General features: G+C 43.3%; 1 protein-coding gene across 3 annotated transcripts; it reads left to right on the top strand.

Annotated features, from left to right (window-relative positions):
• The first annotated feature begins 5364 nt into the window (after positions 1 to 5364).
• On the top strand, positions 5365 to 12800 carry sost (sclerostin). Of its 3 annotated transcripts, none has more exons than XM_064321776.1 (3): positions 5365 to 5603; positions 7259 to 7455; positions 10513 to 12800. In XM_064321776.1, exons 1-3 carry the CDS (start codon positions 5530 to 5532, stop codon positions 10920 to 10922), a joined length of 681 nt encoding a protein of 226 aa, XP_064177846.1. In that variant the 5' UTR covers positions 5365 to 5529; the 3' UTR covers positions 10923 to 12800. The 3 variants fall into 3 exon arrangements, with proteins under 3 accessions (XP_064177846.1, XP_064177848.1, XP_064177847.1); XM_064321778.1 differs by lacking the exon at positions 5365 to 5603 and adding an exon at positions 6732 to 7080; XM_064321777.1 differs by lacking the exon at positions 5365 to 5603 and having other exon boundaries at positions 7106 to 7455.
• The last annotated feature ends 11377 nt before the right edge of the window (positions 12801 to 24177 follow it).

Genomic DNA, 24177 nt, shown 5'->3' on the forward strand with positions numbered 1-24177 from the left:
GCCTCCACACTCAAGGTTCTTCTTGATTTGTAATGATTCCCCTGTTCAAAAAATATAGATATTTTTTTGCTTCAAGACAAGGCTTTTGGATGGATCCCTTCGCATGAGCGCCCTTATTTGTGTGGCTCTCTCCTCTCTGGTTCGCTGCACAATGCGGGGTATCAGATATCTGCTGTAGTGATATTGATCTTTGCCTTGTCCTTGCAGGACCCTCCTTGACAGTGTATTCCCCTTCAGAGCTCCCTGTGAGGTGTGTTCTTTTCCCGGGGGATCAGTGGGTGGGCAGCATGGACGCTGGCCTTCTGATCTCTCTGGTGCCAGGGCTGGAGACACTCTGCAAGCGAGGCTCGGATTAACAACAATCAGCAGGTAGTCCGGTGTGGTCCCGCGGAAAACTCTGCAGCCCTCCCACCCCCATCCTCGAATTTCATTATGAAATCACTCAGTAGGATTACACTCAGCCTTCCATGACTCTCTTGATTTTACTAACAGAAAAAGAAGGATGGGATCATATGAAAAAAGATTAACATCATTATGTGACATTTTGACATTCTTTTCGATGACCATTGGCTAGCTTATGCGAGTGCACAGGTTGGTGTTATTCAACTGATGGCAGGTGACCAAACTTTTGTGAACGCCTTCCATCTACTACTGGCGTGCCCGCTGGTGGCTTAGTGAAACCGTTAGCTGTCCTCATGAAGTCTTGATTACTTTTCCTGAGGAGTTTATCACATAAAAAAATGAGAAGACATGTTTAACTCCTCTCAAGGCCATGACACCAGGTCTAAGAGGGGCTTGTCCAACTGTGTACTCTACCATCGGCCATCCAGCCTTGTTCATGTGTTGTCCCCAGAGCAGTCGGTTCTCATCAGTTTCTCATGGTTCTTTTCATATTTGTTCTGTCTTTCTTCTTCCTCCTCTTGTTTAATGGATTGCGTTTGATGAAAAGTACATGATGCTCCCATTTTTTTCACATTGCATTCCCTGAAAAGTTCCCATAACGAACAGTGGGGGTGGGGGGCACATCTGCGGAGCAGTGCTAATTATTGGGAAATATTGGAGCGGAACGGGTAGGACTAGAGGGGCTTCAGATCCTGTTCCAAGCGGCCGCGCCCGGAGAGACGTCGCTCGTTTCATCTCCCTGCGCTCTGTTGTTTCAACGCGGAGGAGATGCACAGCGTCGTTTCGCCGGTGGCCCGTGCGTATTAAGACGCTGTCGTACGGTGTCTCGGGCGGCATAATGGTGGGCGCTTTGACGATCGGGATCCAGTGCGCTGGTGAGACCGGCCCCTTGCCAGTCCAACCCACCACCGCTCCCCTCCCCAACAAAGCTGGTTTTTCCCCCCTGGTTGCGGAGGGAATAACCTAAAGATTGACCAGATGTCTGTTTTTCTTTCGGTGGGAATTGTTTGATTTTTGTTCAGAAGTACGAACAAGCACAACAGCAATAATAATAGTGTGGAAGCAATAATTATATGGCTGCTTGCAAGGACAAACCTGATCGCTGTAGTAGATTAAACATAATGGGCCCAAATTATCCACAGACACATAATAAATTGCATCTACATGAAAAGCTTGTTGCAGTTTCATTATAATTATTATTATTAATATTTATTTAACGTAGCCTCAAAAAGCAATGACAGAAGGAGAGGGTAACTGTAGATTTCCCGATATATGGCTGACATTATGTGCCCTCACATGCAGGGTAAATCATGACTCATAGTGCACTGGGGTGGGGACTGGGAGTTCCAAGTGACAAAGCTGCCTTCATTATCCCGAGAGGAGAAATACCACCCACTGAAATAATCAGGAAACTTTAAGTGAAACGAGAAAAAGATCCAGGTTTACCAGTAAATAATTTCATTAGGGGTGGATAGGCATAGGAATGTTCCAGAAACAGCCTCGAAGATGTGACAAAGCCAGTGGTGCATGGAGATGATCACTCCATGTCATATCAAATATCTTGCCACAGGGGAAATTCTGAATCTTTAAAAGAAACACCCTCACCCAAGATTGAGTTTCTCAATCTTGTTCTAGCTTTTATTTTTTTTAAACTCCTCGTAAGAGCATATGTAGTGGGGCTGCATGTGCGAGGATTTATGGGCTGGCATGGTGAACATTATCCAGGCATGGGTGTTTACAAGGCTGCACTTACAGCCCAGTAATGACCTGCCCTCCATGTAAAAACATGGAGAGTTTGGGGCACAGGAATACCTTTGGTATCCAGGCACCTTCTCTTCACACTAGGTTTGGCAGCCAAAATTAGACAAAGATATTCCTCCAAATGCGACTGGTTTTGCAGCCCTGAAAATGTTTTTTTTATATCCCATGTGGGAAGAAGCTTTGTGCAAGGCACTTCATTCAATCGCTCCATTGTAGTTTCAGTTATGTATGTATAAAACCCAAGGCTTTTTGTAAGAATCCCCTTGTCTTAAATAAACCCCATTATCTCTATATACAGTACAGATATTGTTTCAAAGCTTGAAATAAAGAGCATAGTTGTACCAAAATGACCAAATCCCCTGATTTAACAGGAGTAACTCAGTAAACATACATGGCATATGTATTCTGAAATACAAAAAAATTCCTAAAATCATTTTTTCTTTATTCTGTATTGATTACACGTACTTCTGATAGTGGATGAAACCAGTTTTATTTTTCCAGTTGTACCCCAATATGTCTGCAAAACTAGGAGAAAAGGTTTGGAGTCGATTTAACAAAGCAGTAAAATTTCACATGTATTTTACCAAAGGTGGGCCATGTCTCCCCAAACCTATCCAAATGGCACCAAATCTCTACAAATTGAAACTTGCTCAATATAATTTTCCCTAGCCATCTTCCACTTCCAGAAGCTAATTCTATCAAGGCTAGTACCCTCTGGAACCACACAAACCACATTCCTTTTTGGCTAAGCCCTGCATTTCAGTTGAAAGGTCTCCGTCTGGAGAGGTTTTGTGCACAAAACATATTCATAATGGTTGCTTATCACACACACTAACAATCAAACCACTTGGTCTTCCCTTGCTGTGCCCTCTGAATTCATTGTGCTCATCGTATCTGCTCAAGTTCAAGCTAATGCCTCCAAACTCGTTGTATTTACTGTAGAGATCTTTGTTGGCTAACCAGGGTCTTTGTCATTTCTGAGCTCACCAGTGCTCTCTTTCTTCTTAATTATGTTCCAAACAGTTGAATTGGAAAAAAGGCATAATACATAATACAAGTTTAAAGAACAGAAAAGTGACTGTACATGAATGTCAATGGGAAATTCTGGATACACGTTGAAAAAGATCATTAGAGACAGCAGTCTGCATAATAACAAAAACAGGCCAGCAAAACAAGAAAACAATAAACACAGGAGAGAAAAAACACAGAGAAAAAGAAAGAGAGAAAAACAGTTGATACTGAAAGCTTTTTGGAATGCAATGAAAAAGTTTGGTTTTCATAAGTGCAGCCATTGCGTGCGAGGCCATTGTCTACCTCTTCTCCACAAGGTCCCACCGGAGCCATCAATTCTGGTGCCAGCTGGAAGGTTTGGTCCTCAGTCAGTCAGGTCTTTTGGAACTGCAAAGAGATCTGCCCACACTCTGCCTGCCTGAACCCTACCTACAGTATATGAGACGCAACCATTGGAAAACATCTCATAAAGGGCGAGTGAAAATCTGTACAGTTCTGGAGAATCGCTTGCTGGGTAATTGCTGGACGGGCTAAGTTTAGCACGTGCGGCCAGCTTCTTTGCAGAGGTGTTGTCTGAGGCGCTTGGGTGGTTAGCACATGGGCCAGTGGTCTGTGAGGTCTTCCCAGTAAAGCCACAGCTGAGGTCTGCAGAGTTCCTGAGGCAAACTCAAAATGACTGCTTGCAATAAGTGGCAGATTCTGAACAGAGACCAAGGTTTTAGGGTGTTCTTTTTTAAAAGAAGGAACATTAAAGACAACAAGACAGTCCAGAGGGAGAAAAAGTAAAGCCGCAATGGTTTGGCTGCTGACAAGAGCTCCTCACCAGAGCCCATAGGAGACAACAAGTGAAGTACAGCCACTAAAGAAAAGCAGATAGTGGGAAGGAGTCGGTGCTGAGCACTGATCTAGAGTCTCAGATCCCAGGCCAACCATACTTATGTGCACTCTACTGTACAGATTTGCACAGATAAATAATTAATATTATTTAAGCATATCCTGAATGTCTCATAAAAACATTTGGGCAATTGACGTCCAATTCTGAAGCAAAAATTGATCGCAATTTACAATTTAGCCATTTAGTGCACTTTAATCTAAAAGAGTTTACAAAGGTGCATTCACGTGGTAAGAAAAAGCACAAAAGATAAGTTTGGGTCTATGGTACACTTAACTGATTTATGTTTCCCTTCATTTTCATAAAATAGGCAGGGATATGACAGAAATGCACTTACATAAGGATGTGACATATAAATACACATGGAATTGTTGGATTGTTGAAATCGTACATCCATCCATTATCTATGCCCACTTATCCTGGACAGGGTTGCAGGGGGGTGCTGGAGCCTATCCCAGCATGCGAGAAGCAGGAATACACCCTGGACAGGCTGCCAATCTATGACAGGGCACACACACTATTCACTCACCATTCACTTACATACTCATACATATGAACAATTTAGAGTACCTGCATGTCTTTTGACTGTAGGAGGAAACTGAGGTACCTGGAGGAAACCCATGCAGACAGGGGGAGAACATGAAAACTCCACACAGAAACGCCCTCAGATTCGAACCCACGACCTTCTTGCTGTGAGGCGACACTGCTACCCACTGCACCACCATGCTGCCCTCTGTTAAAATCATTCTCCACAATAATCTCATATCTGTATTAATTACACAAGTAAACGTTTGCCGTGTTCAGTCTAGACTCAGTCTCAGTGGACTAGTCTTGGTCTTGGTTAAATTGGTACTCGCTTGTCCGGTCAGCTAATAGCATCGTGCGCTGTGCTGTCCAAAATTGAAACTGTAAGTGTGCTTCCTTACCTGTTCGTTCGTACTATTCGTATTGGTCTTATATCAGGCAAACTCACAATGTACCCTGACCCTGACCTGCTCTTATTGTCACATACTGTTTCTTTATTTAAAGGAATTGGACTCTGTTTCATTACTCTGAACAAAAATCAGAATAAACCAAAAACGGAATAAGTTTTACTGGATTAGTAATTAGAACAATTAGAAATTTAAGCGATGTAATTTTATAAACCCTACTGAAACACTGAACAATTTAACATTGAACAATAAATAAAAAAATTTTTTTTTAAATCATCGCTAAAAAAATAATAACCCTATGATATTTTTCCTGATGACCTTTGTTAATTAGGCACCTGGCAATAACAGACACTAACACACTTAGCCCAGATTGCTCTGGGCAGGCTGAAAATTGTAGTTCGCATTCGAAAATTTAATTTACTCTGCTTAAGCGTTGTGTTTGCTTCAGAAAATTCCATTTTTTGTATAGAGGCCTCAGAATCTGGACCTCATTTGATTGTTATTTGGAGAAACATTCTCCAAATTGTTATCATGATGAAACGGAAACCAGCAGGACCTGCAAATCACGTGGAAGGAATGAAGGGTATAATCATTGCTCGCATGTGGTAAGCAGCGCGATCGTTGCTCACAAGTGCGCTGACAACCGTGAGTGGTGCGGACTTGAACAGGATCCGAAGCCAGTTCTTCCACTCTCCAGACCCATAATCGCGACCGCCGCTGCAACATCATATCTTGCAGAACAAAAATAAATGGGCCTAAATAGCAGTCTAAAAACGTCTATGAGGACAAACAATGACAAACTGGGCGTATGCGCAACAATAGACCGAAGGGCTGTTTGTCACTCTTTCAGCCTTGAAGGTTATTTGTTAAATTTTTCTTTTTTCAAGTAATTTACGTATGTCCCATAAAGAGGTTCTGGCGTTTTAAGCAAGGTTTTTATTTATTTATTTATTTTATTTTTTAACAGTTTACTAAGTTATAGGCCCATATTTGAGTAAGTGCTGATAAAAAAACAACCAAGCTGGCTCTGTCGTTATGGAGGTTGCTATAGCGTGGGTGTGAATAGGTGTGGAAACAGGTAAATAATGATGAATGAACATTCTCTGAAAACCTTGAAACTATGACCAGCTTTTTCCAGAAATCGTTGCATTGTTGAATAATGCACCCTGGTAGGTTCACGTTTCTGAACTTAGCTTTGTTTTCAGTAAGAACTTATTTTGGAACGTGCCAAACAAAATAGGCTGTAATTAATAGGTAGACTATCCCTGAGCAGTTGGTCTGTTTGTTTGTTTTTCCTGAAGAGGGCGGTATTTGTACCAAGAACAGCTGAATCAAAGAGAGCAGCCCGAGTCAAAACATCAATTGCCAAAATAGAATTTTTGTTCACTCCTTGGCCGGCCCCATTTAGCGGTTAAGGGACCAAAACCATTTAAACCTGTTACAGAGTGGGCCTAGGAAAGGCTGAAAAAAGAAACAAAAAGATAGACATCCACAGAGTTTCGTGGATCGCGAGGCAACGGTATAATGATAGAACTTGATATAGATTCAGAATGATCATTTCACTCACAGTTTGTTGTTCAAGCTTTAAATCCTCATGCCTCTACAACCCGCCTCAGCATCGATAATTTCTGTTTCACTGCGAGGGTACTGAACTCAACAGTAGTTTTGTTATTGTGTAGCCTACACCACATAGTCAGAAATCGCATTTTAATCTGCGCAGTGTATGTTCCCTTTTAATTGCCTGTCATATTTGACGGATTACTCATGTTTAGCACAGACTACGATTGGCAATTGTTATCTAAAGTCTGGGCCATATCATTTTATTCTGTAAATGTGCAAGTAATTCTACCAACATGAAACATAAACATACTGTATCAACATAAAAACAAGAGGTTAACATTGGAATTAGCCTATTTGAAAATATCCTGAACAATCTTAAAAGTAATGGGTGGGAGGGAAGTAACACTAATCCCAGAAGATCACACATAGCAGCGCTGTCTGCCACAGCGGATGACTTCTAAAGTTGCTCACACGCCGCCCCACCGGTTTCTCAATGAATCGGCAGGATCCCTCCCACTTTGTGTAAGAGCTTAATTATATGGTTTTTGCGAAACCAGAGGTACTTAAACAGCTAGAGCACTGTATATCTGGGTGGAATTGTACAATTTGACCCCCCTGAGCATCTGGAAGACGTTTTCCGTTCTGGAGTTTGATCGATAAGCATCAAGATGCAGGTGTCTCTTGTTCTCTTATATTTCAGTTCGGCGCTGCTGCTGTTGCAGGGTTGCTGCGCAACTGTGCCAGGATGGAGAGTTTTAAAAAACGACGCAACAGAAATCATACCTGAATACACCGAAGAAACACCATCTCCAGAGGAACCCATACAACTGTCGAATAATTCAATGAACCGGGCGAAACACGGGGGAAGGAGGAGATCAGCGAACACGGCCTCATATGGTAAGGTTTTGAAAAACTGACCAAAATCTGTCCTACATAGGAGGCAGTTAGTGGGCAATAAAACCACAAGAACATCGTATTTGGCTTAGGAATCTGTCTACAAGTGTCTTTGTGGGTGAAACAATCAACTTTATTTCCATCCGACGCATACATCTGCGAACATTTAACATAATGTTTTCATAAGAAGTAAATGTTTGTGTTGGCATCCTTGAGAAAAACCGCATCTCGCATGTGCATTTCATTTTATTTATTTGTACATCATCTGACAGCAGGATTGCGGCAAGGGTGCCTTGCACTGCGCTGGGACTGTAGGGATATCACATTTAAGTTTAAGTTTAAATGTAAATTGAAATTTTAAACAGCTGTGATATTAAAATAAATCAGATAAATCAATGTTGTGATCACATGGCCAGCCTGCAATTTTAAGACTACTTGGCAAATGCTATTATTTGTTAAAATAAAAAAAATTAAAAAAATAAAAAGAATGGCATGATTTCTCGCTGGGCGCTTTCAAATATTAGGGACGCCGCGCGTGCTTTTTCCAAGTGCATATTGATAATTGACTAACGGGTCCATGTAGCCCGCCACGCTGTTTTGTTAAACGTATCATTACTGTTTCTGGTCAAGAGCGTGAACTGAAATGCATGCCGTAAATACTCAGACTCTGTCACTTGCTACTGCCGAAATAGATCAGGTCAGTGAGCGAACTGTGCTCGTGCTTATGGTGATCAAACTCATATCATATAAAATGTATATAACGCTTTTATATGATATATGTAACGAGAGATCGTCTTTAGAAATAAAGAGACCTCATTTAGTAGGGTTATGTCTTATGCCCAAAATATCAGGGCCCGTTTCTCGACTACTGTTGATTAAAATCATTTTATTGATTAAACCCTCAAAATATAGGCTGAAGGTGAGGACTGTCAGCGCGTTTGCTAGCTACTCTGTACGAGATGGTGGTCTTATTTAGCCTAGTTGAAGTCGCGCAACTAGGACATTTAACACAACCTAACATCCAACTTCTGTTAGGGATACGGTACGGTTTAATCAACGACTGGAGTAGTTTCTGCCACCGAGAAGACTAAATACGTAATTATATAGACTGACATAATCCAAATAATAATACAAACACTATAATTATGGCAGGGTGATTACCTAATGTTGGGGGCAAAGGCCACCAGGAATATTGAATTCACATCTGTAAAGCTCGTTAAATAAATAAAAAACATTTTTAAAAAACTGAAAGAAAAGATATTGCATGGACCTCTGAACTGAACAATTTCAGTTCACTGTACGGATGTCAGTTATAACACTGCTTCATCTCAAAGCTCCCCACAGTTCTATCAATTTCCACAAAAATGGCAATGATATTGGTTGGTAGCCTGACCATCAGACAATTTATATTTATTCCAGTATATGCCATTGAGTACTTCTGTGAGTTCACACAATCCAGAGACTTTAAAAGGGAGCAGTCAGACCGTTCCCCCTTTATCAAGTTAATACAGTCTGCTGATACTCCGTCTATTTAATTGCAACAGCAAGTCTTTTAAATTGCAATTTCAGTGTTAAGCTTCTGTGGTCTTTTTTTTAGAATAAATTCCACCTGTGGTTAGTTAAGATGATCCTTCATTTTTGTTGGGTTGTTTGTAGTTACCAAATATGTGAGCGACCTTAAAAACACAGCTCAGCACACCATTTCCACTTTTGATGTTCAGATACATTCAAAAATATTTGTCTATATGAATAATGAATCATTAATCCTTGATGAGAAGTGGAAAATTAAACATGTTCAAATCTCTGGTAGAGCGAGATCACAGCACAAATTGTTTGTGCGGTATGGTAGAAATACAGTACAATCATTCTGTGACAGTTGTGTCAGTTAAACGTTTCCTCAAAGAAAATTCAGGAAACCTCCTTACGGTATCAATTACAGTACCTGAAAAAAGTAACTGCTTCTGAAAGAATAAAAAATGAGAGGGTAAATTATACATTTAAGGTTACATGCAGTTAATTCTTTTATATTTTTTACATGTTGTGGGTCTGTGGAAGTTTGTCCCTTCCACGCTGTCTCCTCTTTTTAACTCTGATTGGCTGGGGTCCAGGGGTCATGGCAGGGATGCTGACCTACCTCTGGCACATCTCCAGGTCCTTCCCACATTCAACACGAGGACAGTCCTTCTGCTGTGGCCTTACAATGGTGCAATATCAAGTTCACACAGAACGGAAAGATTTTAATTCGTCTGACACAAAGCCTTTGTTCGTCCCTCTAAAGAAAGGCACAAAAGAAAACAGATCTTTGCAAGAGTGTATCCTTTCCTTTCTGCCACCTCTTCATCAGGCAGCAGAGTGTCAGTAAAAGCTTTTTCCGTTTTTTTAATACAGCATGCATAGTGCGCTCTCTCTCTCTCTCTCTCTCGCTCTCTCACATATCCATTCGGTCCCATTCCCATTTTGCGAGAAAAAAGCTAGTTTTACGGAAAACAGAGATTCAGGCTTAAGACTTAATCGGACAAAATCCTCACTTTGTACTTTTAAAGGGGTATGTCTATAGCCACTAATGCAGATCTTAGAGCAATAAACATTATTTTAAAAAAAACAAGACGGTGTTTTTCTTTCCTTGGAGTCATATGGTTTAAAGTTGTGGCTGAGACCTGATATGTCTGCCACACTTGATCTGACACGAGTTGCCTCTTTTGATACAGACACTGTGAAAGGTGGGCCTCAGAGCAGAGAGGCTTTGTTTTCAGAGCGTTCCGGTTTGAATGAAGCTTTGGAATGGATCCTCTCGTGTACGCACTATTCTCACGGTGCGTCGTAGGATGATACGCGGGGGCCTACTTTTCAGTGCTTCGCTTAAACTTTGTGTAAGCAATACGGGCTAGCATCTCCGACTGGCATGATCTTAAAAGAACAGGAGAGCGGGATACTTCGAGCTTCAAAGAAGCGCTGCGCTCCAAATTGAAAGTTTGAAAGTTGCTGTGCTCTCCTGCGTGCGGCAAAAGTAGCTGGAGGCTTGAGTCACGAAGGTCTTCTCTCCTCTCGCCCCTTCCCAAGGTGCCTCCGAGCTGAGCTGCCGGGAGCTGCGGTCCACGCGATACATCACCGACGGGTCGTGCCGCAGCGCCAAGCCGGTGAAGGAGCTGGTGTGTTCCGGGCAGTGCGTGCCCTCCCACCTGCTGCCCAACTCCATCCTGCGGGGCAAGTGGTGGAGGAGCAGCTCCACCGACTACCGCTGCATCCCGGCGCACTCCCGCACCCAGCGCGTTCAGCTGCAGTGCCCCGACGGCAACAGCCGGACTTACAAAATCCGCGCGGTCACCTCCTGCAAGTGCAAGCGGTACAGTCGCCACCACAACCAGTCCGAGGCCAAGGAGGCCTCTGCCCCCAAGCCCCGGCGCAACAAGAAACGGAGCCGCCAGCCCCAGGAGCAGAGCAAGAGCCCGGAGACGGGCAACTCCTACTGAGGATCCCGCTCGAAGACGCATGTGTATATACACGCATGCACACGCAGACACTCATACACACACGCAAACACGTTCCCACACACCCGTATGCATACACGTGGACGCACAAAAGCAAAAAAAAAAAAACCCACATAGTCACACAAGTGCAAACGAGGTGCACGCCCGCCCGCACGCACGCACCGCTGCACGCGAGCACGCACAGTGCTCCTTCGACAGAGAGAGAGAAGCGGAGAAGCACTCAGACCGGCGAGCTGCGCACCAGACGTCCACGTCGCGCGTCACGTTTTCCACGCTCTACAGCTTTACCCAGACGTTCTTCAGACAGGCACGGTCTGTTGAGCCCTAGCAATGTACTGCAGAATGGGGGACAGCACACAGCTGGTCAGGACTTTGGGGGATCAGCAGGTTGGGCGGGGTGGGGGGGGTGCACGCCTTCAGAAACAGATTTCCTTTGGGGGTGGACGTCATCACGTGAACTCGCTCTCGAGGGTTTCGAGAACGGTCCAGTTTGAACTGCATTATTCCCTCCGCATGTAAAATTCATCTCCGTGCGACAAACCGGGAAACGCCAACGTCCACTTCACCACTTTAAAAACCAGAGCGGGCCTCCGCAAAGTAGGCCGTGTCCCTGAGGCAGACAGAATATTTTCCGTGGCTGTGTCGGCTTTGCCCGTCTTCGTCAGTCCGCCCGTGAATCCTGTGGGCCCCTCGGCGGCGGGCCGCCGGCCGGCCGTTCCATCGCCACGGACGCCGGACGTGCCGCCGGCCGGGTGCCTCTCCGGAACATTCAGACCAGTCTCAGAGGAGCTGTCACTCAGAACCAACAATGCTGCCGCCGATGGCCGAAAGGGACGGGGTCTCCAGAGCAGACCAGACCCCTCTGAGACCGGCTGCGCCTCGGGCAAATGCGGATCGAGTATTGAACGGACCCAAACTGCGACTGCTTTTAATTACTAAATGATCCCATTCCTGTGTCGAGGTCGTGAGTCATCAGGAAACAAAATGGTTCCCTTTGGACGTTTTCACCTCCGGTCACTCTCTGTCAAAAAATTCTTCACATGAGCGAAAGGGCACAACAGTCTCTCCAGTGGTGGGGCATATGTGCTTTTGGCTGGGGCCGCGGTGTGTCCCGGAACTGCGGTGCAGCAGCTCAGCCAAACAGTCGCTTCCAGACAACATTGCCGCAGCGCTATCTCAGCCGAACCCCCCAATATGACGACTGGTTACAGCCCACATGTATGTAGCCATAACAAGGAAGAGACATTTGCAAATAATAACCGAAATATGAATTGTTATGTCATAATTCATGTTACTTTCACATGGGATTCAAGAAGGAAAGGCTCGGGGATGTCCAGAAGACTTCTTTAGTCCCACGGTTCTGACCACGGAGTCATGCTAAAATTGTGAGTGCCTGTATTAAGGGCACGTGGGGCTGTTCCCAGCCGATGAAGAATACTGCCACATGTCCGTACATTGTTCGAGTACACTTGTTTTAGCCTATTGCTTCCTGCTCTCTGTTTTGTACACAGCGCTGCCAATGTTTACTTCTTCTCAATTGTGTGTTTGAAATAGCAACTGGAAGGGAACTTTTCATGTATGCAGAGTTGCCATGTTAAGCACCGTCGACTGTTTGCCGTAGTGGTGTATATCCAGTGTGTACATACTGTCCCCGTGTGGTCTGTCGGAGTGGTTCCCTCACCTGGCAATGAGCTGACAGGGGCTAGAGGGACCGTTAAAAAGAATTATCTGCATATTTATTTTTTATTTCTTCATTTAAATTATTTATGCGACTTTTTTTGTAGTTATGCGTTAGCCATTATTGTTGTATAAAAGTAATAGTGAATTTCAGAAGAAAAAAAAAGAGAATGAATAAACTAAAGGAAAATATATTTGAAAAAAAAAAGTTGGTTGTCATTCCTTTTCACAAAGCCTCTTTTGGCTGAGCTGATTCTTTGCTGTGTCTGTACCTGCGTGGCAAGGCTCTGTGCGTCTCTCAGTGCGCCTCTTTGTCGACAATGCCAGGCGATTAGGACGCCGAGTTCTGTGGCTCTCAGGAATGTCTGGAGTCATTCACGGATGGGAGGGAAGCAGGAATTCGCACAAAGGAATCCGCGAGATGCGCGCTGTTGAGTCACCGCGGCATCGCGCCTTTTGTTCGGAGGGGCGGACGTCCGCCATTGATCCTCGCGATACGAGCCATTGACCATCGTTCAGTCCTTTATTTGCCTCGGCTTTCAGGGTTCCATGAGACCCAAGCTCCGGGCTTTGAGAAGATTTGACTCACAAACCCGTCTTTCCCCACTAGATCTCAGAGCTTCCTGTGTTTGCCGTGCCTGAAACGCACTTAGGCCTCACAATGGTCCACTAATAGCCCGTAAGGGCCTCCCAGAACACACAGAGACCCAGGCACTTGTGTACGGCACAAAATGAGATGTTTATGTTGAATTTCACTTTGCAAACGGGTCGGTTCAATTTCTTTAAACCAACATGTCTAATCTGTTCTGTGTAAAGAAGAACTCCCCAGTCAGTGCACCAAAAAAAAAAAAAAAGCCAGCGAAAACATTTTCTAGAAATACGCTGTAAGAAAGTCAATGAGAAAATCAAGGCTGAATGCTCTTCATTAATTGCTCCCATATCTAAGGATGGGGATTCAGTTTCACAGCGTCGTCCAAGACCGCCATTCTCAATAACCGAGTCTCCTCACGGGGCGTCCTTTCCCTAAAATTTTGTTGGCATGGATAAGCTTTCCTAGTAATTCAAGAACAACTGGTTGAATGCAGAAAATGAGTAGTGCCTAAATAAATTGATGCTGACAAAGCATCTGCCCTGAGTTACAGTGCATGTGTGCAGATCTGTGGCCTGGCCAGGTGAAGGTCTCCACAGTCATGTGTAACAGTGCAGCGGCAGAGCAGGGCCATGAACATGTTACACTGAAGAACACGTTCGGTTCTGCTCAGGCTCACTGGTTCTCATTGCCTTTCTAGCACCACGGCCAATATTCATACTGTCTCTGAGTAGGATTGCTGGACTAAGATCAGGTTAACCTGTGCATAGCCTAACTTTAGTGTAGTAGAACTAAAAAAGCAGTACTGTTCTTGGGATCAACAGTTTCTTTTTCTTCTGAGATGTTTTATGTATATGGGCTCAGGTGGGAAAAATCTCATTGGTTGAACCAGTGAAAACAAAACAGGAAAGGGACAAATGCACCTAAATCAATGGTGGTGGAGCTGAAACCACTTCCTGAGCTCTTAATAGCAGACAGAGAATACCAAATGGAACTTAAAAACCACAAAGTATTTCCAACATAAATAAACAATGTTTCCCACATAAGGGTACTAAACCTCTTTCAGAAGGATGTGATTATTGCATAGATTTACCTCTGAAATTTTCATAAACCTGTCTGGGGGATAATGTAGTGTGGTGAAGGGTGGGAGGCATCAGAGTATTCATAAAAATCATTTAAATCAAATTACATTCTCTTTTCTAATATCCATTGACCACCATGTTCATTCATACAGTAATTACAGCAACATGGCCTGTCCTGTCACTGTCAGAGGCGTTTCAGCACCCAGCTTGGAGCGTCTAAGCTATCTCAGCCACATTTCTCAGCATTCCATATTAGAAAGCAGCCATGATTCACATGAACTTCATCCGTCGACTTTTGAAAAAATATGTTTCAATGTCCTTTGACCCCAAGTAATGAAAATAGCCTCCCTTTTCAGCCCAGAAAATAGCTGCTACTCTATTGCAAAGAATCTGTCAATGAAGTGTGCTGAAGTTGCCAATGCAAATTCAAAAGTTTAAAGAAGTAGCTTGAGTATCATAATTTATTGCCACTCAATTGATCTTGAACCCAACCACTTTGCTGTGTTCCACTAAAAACTCAGAAGCAGTTTTAGCCTTCATCACCATTGAAATGCAACTGGAAATAACATTGCCAACAGATATTTTGAACTTCCCTCACTCATATTTGAACTGCCTCACTCAAATCAGCAACACCCAAGTTTTGATGTGACTCAAGTTCACAAACCATATTAACTTTTCTGGTACAGGTATATAGCCTACAGCATTGCTCAACTACCTTAATCTTGGCCAAGTGGGTCAGGGAAATGCAATATTTACCACACCAAATGATATTGGGGATGTTACTGAGGATTACATTAAGTTGGAGCATGGCTACACCTGGATAAATGGATCCCACATCTCTGTCAGTGAAAGCCTGCAGTTAGTCTTACTGTATGCCTGCAGGCTTAGGCATATGGACCATGATGGATGAATTTGCTTTCCACTTGCTGCTGGCCTTATCTGGACATATGCAACGTATGGCTTAAAACAAATTTATACCAGATCTGGGCCTGGCCCTGGAATGGGATACGGAGTTGCTGCAGTTAATCAGTTGGATATGTTATGTTTCTTAGAAGTGAAACGGCAGTTTACTTCAAGGGATGGGTAAGAGCCAAAAGTGACAGAGTTAATTCTGTCCTTGTGGGATCTCTTTACTTAGAGCATGGACACACTGCAAATGTGACCTCAGAAAGAGGTGCTGACTTCTTTGGGGCAGGGGTCTGGTGGAGCTCACACACAAGAAGTGGATTTTAGCACCTGGGGTCACCGCCTCTATTTGAGCCGTGAAACTCTGCCCGGCGACGGGGTTGGAACAGGGCTGGCTGGATTTGTAAAGGAACGAAGGAGGTGAAGGGAAAGGAAATCTTATCAGCGATTAACAAGCAATAGTCGGTCAGCATTTCTTTGGAATTTGGAAAATATTTACCTCCATGAAAGAAAATACAATACAACTAAAACAAATGCAAAACAGGGAGCAGGCAGATAGGCTGTGCTCTAAGCGATTGCATTTAGCTTTTGTTCACATTTCTTGGTCCATCAAGGACCCTGCCAGCTGGGCGTGCACCACAGGCAGTGGACTGAGGCTTGTTTATATAAAAGATTAGAAGAGGTCCAAGTCAAACAAGACGCCTTTATCGCTCTCCCTGCCACACCAGCAGATGCATGGTGTGGAAGATCAGGGTCAGTTCTACTTCCGGGAGAAAGAGGGACATGGGGGGAGGGCATGGACCAGAAACACACATGATGTCATCTTGTCAAGAGCAGTCACAGCATGTGAAGCCCTTACCTGGGCTTTGTGCTGGCTCTGAGCCCAAGGAGAGATGACCGGAGGGGGCTTAACAGGGTTTTAGGGGGACGAATAGGGGGACCGGAGGAAGGAGGTTTGACAAGAAGCTTGGACGCAGACACTGAAAGAGGTATTTGGGTGTCTACAGCTCTTTTAATCCGCATTTCCTTCCTGAAACCCCTTGTCTACCACCTTCCCCCCCACTTCACCTCCCTGCTTCTATCTCTGAACAAACAAAACACTCGGATGCTCTATTATTGTCCTTGCTGCTTTGACTGACACAAGCTGCTCTTTCCCCCTTGTCTCTCCACTCCGGTTTTTTTGTCCCTCAAATAAGTAGATAATTTCAGATAATCGCTTGTGTACAGGTGTCCCTTTCTTCTCCTCCATGTTCGCAGAGAGGACGGCTTGCGGAACCACAGGGCGTGCCAGTGAGTGGTTGTTCTTGAGCAGGGAGAAGGGAGGCAGGGCAGATCCGCTGCATGACTTAGTGAAGATTACAGAGCGCTGCAGGCTAAATTCTTGTTACTCCGTGAGGCTGCAGAGTGTGCAGGGAAAGGCATAGCTAGGCCCAGCATCTTGAGTGGAGTCCATGGCTTGCCAATATATCGCTTTCATTGAAAATGCATCCTGCAAAACTCTTAATGACTTAAGCAGTGTCTCCCACCATTGTCCAAAGGGTAGATCAAAGAAGACCTCAGTGCTCTACTGCATACTTTATTTATAAGATTCAGAATACCTTTTCACTGCTTTTAAGCAAGAATGCACTTACCATGCTGTTAAGGAGGAACGTTTGTGAGTAGACATGAGCTACGCATGTTTTCAAGTCAGGAGACGATAAAAACAGGGAAGTCAGAACAATCCCTTTTCTTCTTGCTGGTGTAAAGCCCATAGAATCAATTAAATACAGGAGAATCAAGCCTGGTAGAGATTTGAGAGAAAAGATGCAGAGGCACATCGGTACCTACTGAGCCCATGGAAAAATTGGTTCCTAAGCACATCACCTACCCCACAGCAGAGCCGTCATTGCTGATCGACTCATCAGAAAGAGATGGATGAAAAAAGGAACACTCCTTTTTGGTGATGCTGGGGGTTTTTTTTTTACAGCTGGGTGGCAATAATGGATCTACGGTACAGCACCAACTGACAGAGAGACAGACAACGGGGAGTCCTCTCTCTCTCTTGTCAGTGCTTTCACCTGCGCTGCAGGGCAGCTGATTTCGATCAGGGCGAAGTTCTGGATTTGCTCTGAACAATGATGACACTTTTTTATCCTATATTTTAAAAAGCCTCTTTAGAATTACATCACCACTCAGGCTGTGCACAGCCTAGGCTCTGTCTATAATGCAAAGTCCACTCCATGGTCACCAGGAACCAGAACCCAAACAAAGCAGTGCAGGGCCCCAGCGGGGTGAGGGGGTGAAAAATCCATCAAAACTGCTCAAATACTGGTGTTTTCATCAAAATCATGTGAAAAAAACAAGCAAGCACCACTCTGGTGACTTCATCTCCTTGCAGCCATTCAGTTATACTGTATGACTGTCTATATTCTCGTCAGGTTTCTGTATACTTTACCTTCAGCTTGCTTTCAAATATAGTTTATTCAGTTTGCATAGCAGATGGCCATTGTTTTGATTTGGGTATTTAGGTTATACTGATTAATCAGACTACTTTTGCAACAACAATTCAGTCAAAAGAACTGCAGTGGAAATTACCTCCAAGCTGTGTGGGCCTGTGCAGGGCTTTGGGAGTGTTTGTCTGTATGTGCGTGTGTGTGTGCGTGTGTGTGGGTGTGTGTGTGTGTGCATGTGCGTGAGCGTGTGTGTGCGCACGTGTGTGTGTGTGTGTGTGTGTGTTCCAAAGGGAAATGAGTAAACAGAAACTATTTTTACATTATTTCATTTATTTACTGATCAAACATCCATATCACTCATGTGAAAAAGTAATTGGCCTCTTAGTCACTCAACCAACCAATTAACCAGGCTTGACTGCAGCCAGCCATGTTGAATATAAACCTCACTCATATCAAACCTTACCATCAGAGTGAAGTAGTCACCACAAAGTTTCTGCAAGCACACTATGCCACAATCACATGAAATTTCAGAAGAGATGAGAAAAAAAGTTGTTGAAATGCATCAGTCTAGACCATTACAAAACCATTTCTAAGGCTCTGGGACTCCACAAAACCACATTGAGTCATTATCTCCAAATGGAGTACACAATACATAGACCTTCCTCTTAATGACTCAAGGGGGAACTGTGATGTGCCACATAGGCCCCTCTCCACATTTCCCAGCTTTGAATTTGAGTCTTTTCATGTTCTAGAAGCGTTGGATGCTCTACAATCAATTGACCCCAAAAAACCTGCTGGTCCTGATGGACTACATCCATTTTTATTAAAAACTGCAGCATTGGTCATAGCTGAGCCTATCACTAACATTTTTAATTTGTCAATTGCACTAAATGTGGTATCAGTTGCTTGGAAGAAAGCTTATGTCACACCGCTGCTAAAAGCTGGTGATCCATCTGACATGAATAATTACAGACCAATCTCAAATCTTACAGTTTTAGCCAAAATCATGGAGTCATTAGTTGTTTCTTGATTGAAACATCATTTGGCTTCATACAACATACTATCTGGTGTGCAATCTGGTTTTAGAGCTAAGCACAGTACAGTAACTGCAACTCTCAAGGTTTTGGATGATATAAAGATAGCCATTGACCGTAAATCCACATGTGTAGCTCTGTTTATTGATCTCAGTAAGGCTTTTGATACTGTTGACCACTCATTACTCATTAGCACATTACTTAAGGCAGGTGTTGGTGGTGGTGCAGTGGAGTTATCTTTCTGATCGATTTCAGACTGTAAAACACGGCAATATCATAACAGATTCAGTCAGCTTATACATAGGTGTTCCACAAGGATCAATTCTTGGTCCCTTGCCTTTTCTCATTTATATAAATAAGATTTGTGACCAGATTGAACATTGTAATTATCATTTGTATGCCGACGATACAGTCCTCTACTCATGTGCTCCTTCTGCTGAGATGGCTTTCACTAACCTACAGTCACATTTTAACTCTTTGCAACATGCACTAGCAAACCTCAAACTATTGTTGAACACTAACAAAACGAAGGCCATGGTCTTCTCCTCTGGAGGCGCAAAGGCCCAGTCCTTTTCCATTAGTACTCTAAACGGCATTTCCATTGAATTTGTCGACAGCTATAAATATTTAGGAATCTGGTTGGATCAAAATCTAAATTTTAAACATCACATTGAATGTCTAGCTAAGAAGCTAAAATTCACACTCAGCTTCTTGTACAGGCTGAAGTCTTGTTTCTCGATGAAGGAAAACTTTAGTTGCCAGGCTTTTCCTGCCACAGCTTGGCTATAGTGATACTGTTTATAGATTTGGCTGTCCCTCTACTTTGTCTAAGCTGGACCCCCTGTATCATTCAGCCTTGAGATACATTACAAATTCTAATTATAGGACCCATCACTGTGTCTTGTACAACGTAGTTGGCTGGCCATCCCTTGCAACGCGTAGGATGCAGCACTGGTATATTTTTATCTATAAAGCTGTCCTTTGTAAACTGCCCAGGTACATAAACTCCAAGTTTTTATTCCTGCAAGGTAGTCACAACCTAAGATCTCAAAAGGGGTCGCATTGTATGGTACCTGCTGTCCGAACTGAGGCGGGCAAGATGAGCTTGTTCTATCAAGGCCCATGGTCCTGGAACGAGCTGCAGGCTAAACTCAAACTTGATTATCTCATTTCGTTAACAGATTTTAAAAGACGGATAATTGATATTTTGTCTGTGACCTGTTCTTATTTAACACTGTTTTAGTTTGTGTATTTTATCATGTTGGATGTTTTATTCTGTGTGCTACTGTTGTCGTTGTTGTTGTTTTGTATGCTGTTTTATACTGCTTTGGCCCTGTCTTGGCTTGGTCTCACTTGTAAAAGAGGTTTTCATCTCAATGTGACTTCCTAGTCAAATGAAAGTTTATATACTTGAAACAGTAGTGAATCCTCCCAGGAATGGCTGGCCTACCAAAATTTCTCATCCAGGAAATCACAAAACATCCAAAGAACTGCGGATCTCAGCCGAGGTCAGGGTTCATGACTCAACAATAAGAGGAAGACTGGGTAAAAATGGCATTCACAAGAGAGTAGCAAGGCAGAAACCACTGCTAGTCTAGAAAAACATAATGCTGATCTCACTGCATAAAAGCACCTGGATGGTCCTCAAGCCTTTTGAGATAATGTTCTACGGACTGGTGAGTCAATAGTCAAACTTTTTATATGACACAGCCAGGTCCCGTTATGTCAGACGTAAAGCAAATACAGCAGTTCACAGCAACAACATCATATGAACAGTTTAAAATGGTGGTGTTAATGTGATGGTGTGAGGATGCTTTGCTGCCTCGGGACCTGGGTAACTTTCCATTATTGAAGGAACCAAGAATTCTGCTCTGTACCATAAAAGTCTTAAGGAAAATGTCTGGTCATCTGTCCTTAAGCTGAAGCTGAAGCATAACTGGATTATGCAGCAAGACAATGATCCGAAATACAAAAGCAAGTCATCCAGAATGCTGCGGCTCGTCTGGTCTTCAACCTCCCCAGACACTCCCACGTAACTCCCCTGCTCACTACCCTCCACTGGCTGCCTGTTATAGCTCGCATCAAATTCAAAACATTGGTTCTAGCATACCAGGCAGTCAAGGGATCAGCCCCAGCATACCTTCAAAAGATATTCAAACCCTACATGCCAGCCAGATCCCTCCGTTCTGCTACCTCAGGACGCCTAGCACCTCCCCCTCTTCGCACCTGCACTTCCAGAACACGTCTCCTCTCTGTTCTGGCCCCACGATGGTGGAATGACCTCCCTGTGGAGGTCAGAACAGCTGAGACTGTGACCCATTTCAAACGACGACTGAAGACCCACCTCTTCAGGCTGCACCTCTCCCCATCCCTTCCCCCCCTGTAAATGACTAAACTTAGGGTTGTAACTAGGCAGCTGTTCAATAGGTGACTTAGTTGATGCGCCAGTCTTAACGACTACTTGTATTTTTATTTATTTTTATTTTTCCATAGATTGCGTTGTTGCCGTTCTCGTTGTTAGTGTTAATCAGTTTAACCACCAGGGTCCAGGTTGAACTATGCGGTTGTTCCCTGTACTTGGACCGGTACTTCTCTCTAGGGGTTTCGTCATACTTGTTCCTGGTTATGGTTATACACTTTGTTGTACGTCGCTCTGGATAAGAGCGTCTGCCAAATGCCTGTAATGTAATGTAATGTAATATTTGAATAACTGAAAAGAAGCCAAATTGAAGTTCTGGAATAGCCTAGTCAACATTCTGACTCAAATCCAATAGAGATGCTGTGGCAGGACCTGAAACGAGCAGTTCATGCTTGAAAACCTACCAGTCTGTCTGAAATAAAGCAGTTACGTAAATTAGAGTGGGCTACAATTCCTCTACAGCAATGTGAAAGATTGATATCAAAGCATAGGAAGTGTTTGTTTGCAGTTATTGCTGCTTAAGATGGGGCAACCAGTTATTAGGTTTAAGAGGCAATTACTTGGGTGATATGAGTGTTTGATTATTTTTTTTTAAATTAAATAAATGAAACGATCATTTAAACAATGCATTTTGTGCTCACTCGTGTTGCCTTTTTCTGATAATAAATTTTGTCTGACGATCTGAACCCATTCGGTTTGACAAATATGCTAATAATAAAGGAAATCAGGAAGGGGGCAAAGATGAATATGCAAAGTAATTGTTTTTGGTCTGGCACTGAATGGATTTGCTTTAGGTACGTCTGTTCACGCACCAGTGTGCACTAACCCAATCAAACAGGGATGATGATACATATACATATTCCCTACTAAACAAGAGAAATACCAAAACCTCTCCAGTACCTGCAAGCAGATCCAATCAACAGGTGGAGGCGGAGTGCATTTCTGTGGATAGCAGAACGTCTAGCATGCAAAGGAAGCACAGGCAATGAGCAGCACCTGAGAGGTCTTTCGGTTTAAAAAGGTGCTCCATTAGTGATGTGGGCACGTGATGGGTTGAGCATGAGAACAAAGAGTGATGTGTGTATGCGATTGGTTGACTGTAAGTCCATGTGGTTGCTGAGGCTGACCAATGATCAGCTGTGGCAAGAGTTTGCTGACTGAACTTGCTCTATGCATTTCATGCGTGTCGCTCATGGGTGAGATGAGCCATTAAAACAGGATTGACTGAGACTGGCTCTGCACATGAGACGCACTGATCATCTGCATTTCAGAATGTTTTTGTTAGTCAATCAAGAGAGGTAGAACAGCAGAAGAGGGGTGCTTTGTGAAAAAGAAAGAATTGGAATTGTCAGCTATTTGTGATTCAGCATACAGGGTTGTTTTACTGTATGTTTATGTTTTTGGTGAGGAATGTGTATCTCAGCTTTATATGGTTAACAAGTTATCTCTGTGGTAAAACAATGTCTCCTGCTATATTTCAGCCCTTCTGGTGAACTGTAGTCTTATTTAGATGTCAGATAAGTTTTTCCAGTTCCAGTTATTTGACTCATATATTTTATTATATGTTTTCAAAAATAGTTGCAAATAATATTTGGAATCCAAATGAGGGAATTTGGAATCTCAAATATGTGTGCTGAGATGAAGTAAACACATATGTATGGTAGGACATAAGAAATGTATGAAAATGACTTACCAAAAAACTATGGAATAACTATTGTGAAAATATGTACAAGGGTGGGGTCAACCATTTTTTTTTTTATCCAGAACATCCCAAGATTTAAATTTTTAATTTGTATTCAGGGGAAATCTGCAAGGAGTAAACATGCAGGTTAATTCAGTGAGGGGCACCTTTACTGTTCATAGTTTCCAAAGCCATAACATCTGCCATATAGCTCCCCACCTGCTGTAACATTAGACCTCCACAGATGTTCACTATTTGTAACATCATCGATGAAGAAAAAAAATTGAAAAGGAAGTGGCTGTGTACACAAGCACACACACATATAAGTGCATATGATATATATTTTTTTTACACAGTTCTTGTGGTTCAGTAAAGCAAAGCATCGGCAAACTATGCCATTGCCATTACTTCATTGAATTTTCTCAGAAGATGTCCAGTTATAAAACTACTCTTTTCAGTTGTTCTTAGCATTCTGTCATTTTAATTTGTCCTTAAGACTAAATGTGTAAAGGAAATTAGCACAGTTTTAGCATTGCATCACCAGATTCAGGAAAAAAATGAGCAGACAATTTGCTGCTGTGTTGAAATGTCACTTGACAGTGCAATATTTTACTGCTTTTCAATGAATTTCTTGACTCTATCTCTGTGAATGTCTCTCTCACAGACATACACGCAGGCACACAGAGACAGATTTCACACTTAAACAGCCCTTACCAATCCACTATGTCTAATTAGTGGTTAGGGTGAAGTTGTGTCGAGGGCATTGGTCTAGATCACAGGGGTCACCTTATAACCAATTTTCAAAGCTGCATGCAGCACTGTGTCAGATGGAGAAATGGATAATAAGTTCTTTCTCTACCCCAAATCTGCTGTCTCAGATGCTGAGAGACAATTCTCCTCTGACGAGTAATCAGATGTGGAATGGAATCTGACTAAGGGATTGTCAGCTGGGACGAGGATTACAAGTGTTATGACAGCTCGGCCTAATTGTTGATAAAATGGCTGTCAAGTGTGGGTTCCTCTCTATGACTCAGTGGCTCAGTGTGACAAGCCGAGCTCCATCATCTGGAGGCATCTACCCCTCTCCCCCTCCCCCTCCCTCTTCCCCTCAGTGCTCCTCACACACTGTGCTCCTCTTCCTTTTATAAGCCCTGAGGAGACCGCAAAGAAGACTTGGTTCACTTCTTGTTTTTCCACAGCGGGAAGAGATGGCTCCCACTGTTCACACTGTGGACCATGCAGGAAGGAAAAGAGGGCAAATGTCCCATTTAATGCCCCCACTGAGGACAGAGGCAGAGCTGATTTTGTGAGCAGACGGTCTCAGGCCTGCTGAGAAAAGGAACAGGGCCGTCATGTGTGGACACTCTGACCTGATTATTGTTGATTGCCATGCCACGGAGTTTCCCTAGATTAACAA

The sequence above is a fragment of the Anguilla rostrata genome, chromosome 2 (genome assembly GCF_018555375.3).
Source record: "Anguilla rostrata isolate EN2019 chromosome 2, ASM1855537v3, whole genome shotgun sequence".
NCBI lineage: Eukaryota > Metazoa > Chordata > Actinopteri > Anguilliformes > Anguillidae > Anguilla > Anguilla rostrata.

Coding starts and splice junctions, on each gene's coding strand:
- sost (XM_064321776.1), top strand. CDS start 5,530: ATGATGAAACGGAAACCAGCAGGACCTGCAAATCACGTGGAAGGAATG. Junction 5,604..7,258: donor ATAATCATTGCTCGCATGTG/GTAAGCAGCGCG, acceptor CTTATATTTCAG/TTCGGCGCTGCTGCTGTTGC. Junction 7,456..10,512: donor AGCGAACACGGCCTCATATG/GTAAGGTTTTGA, acceptor CCCCTTCCCAAG/GTGCCTCCGAGCTGAGCTGC.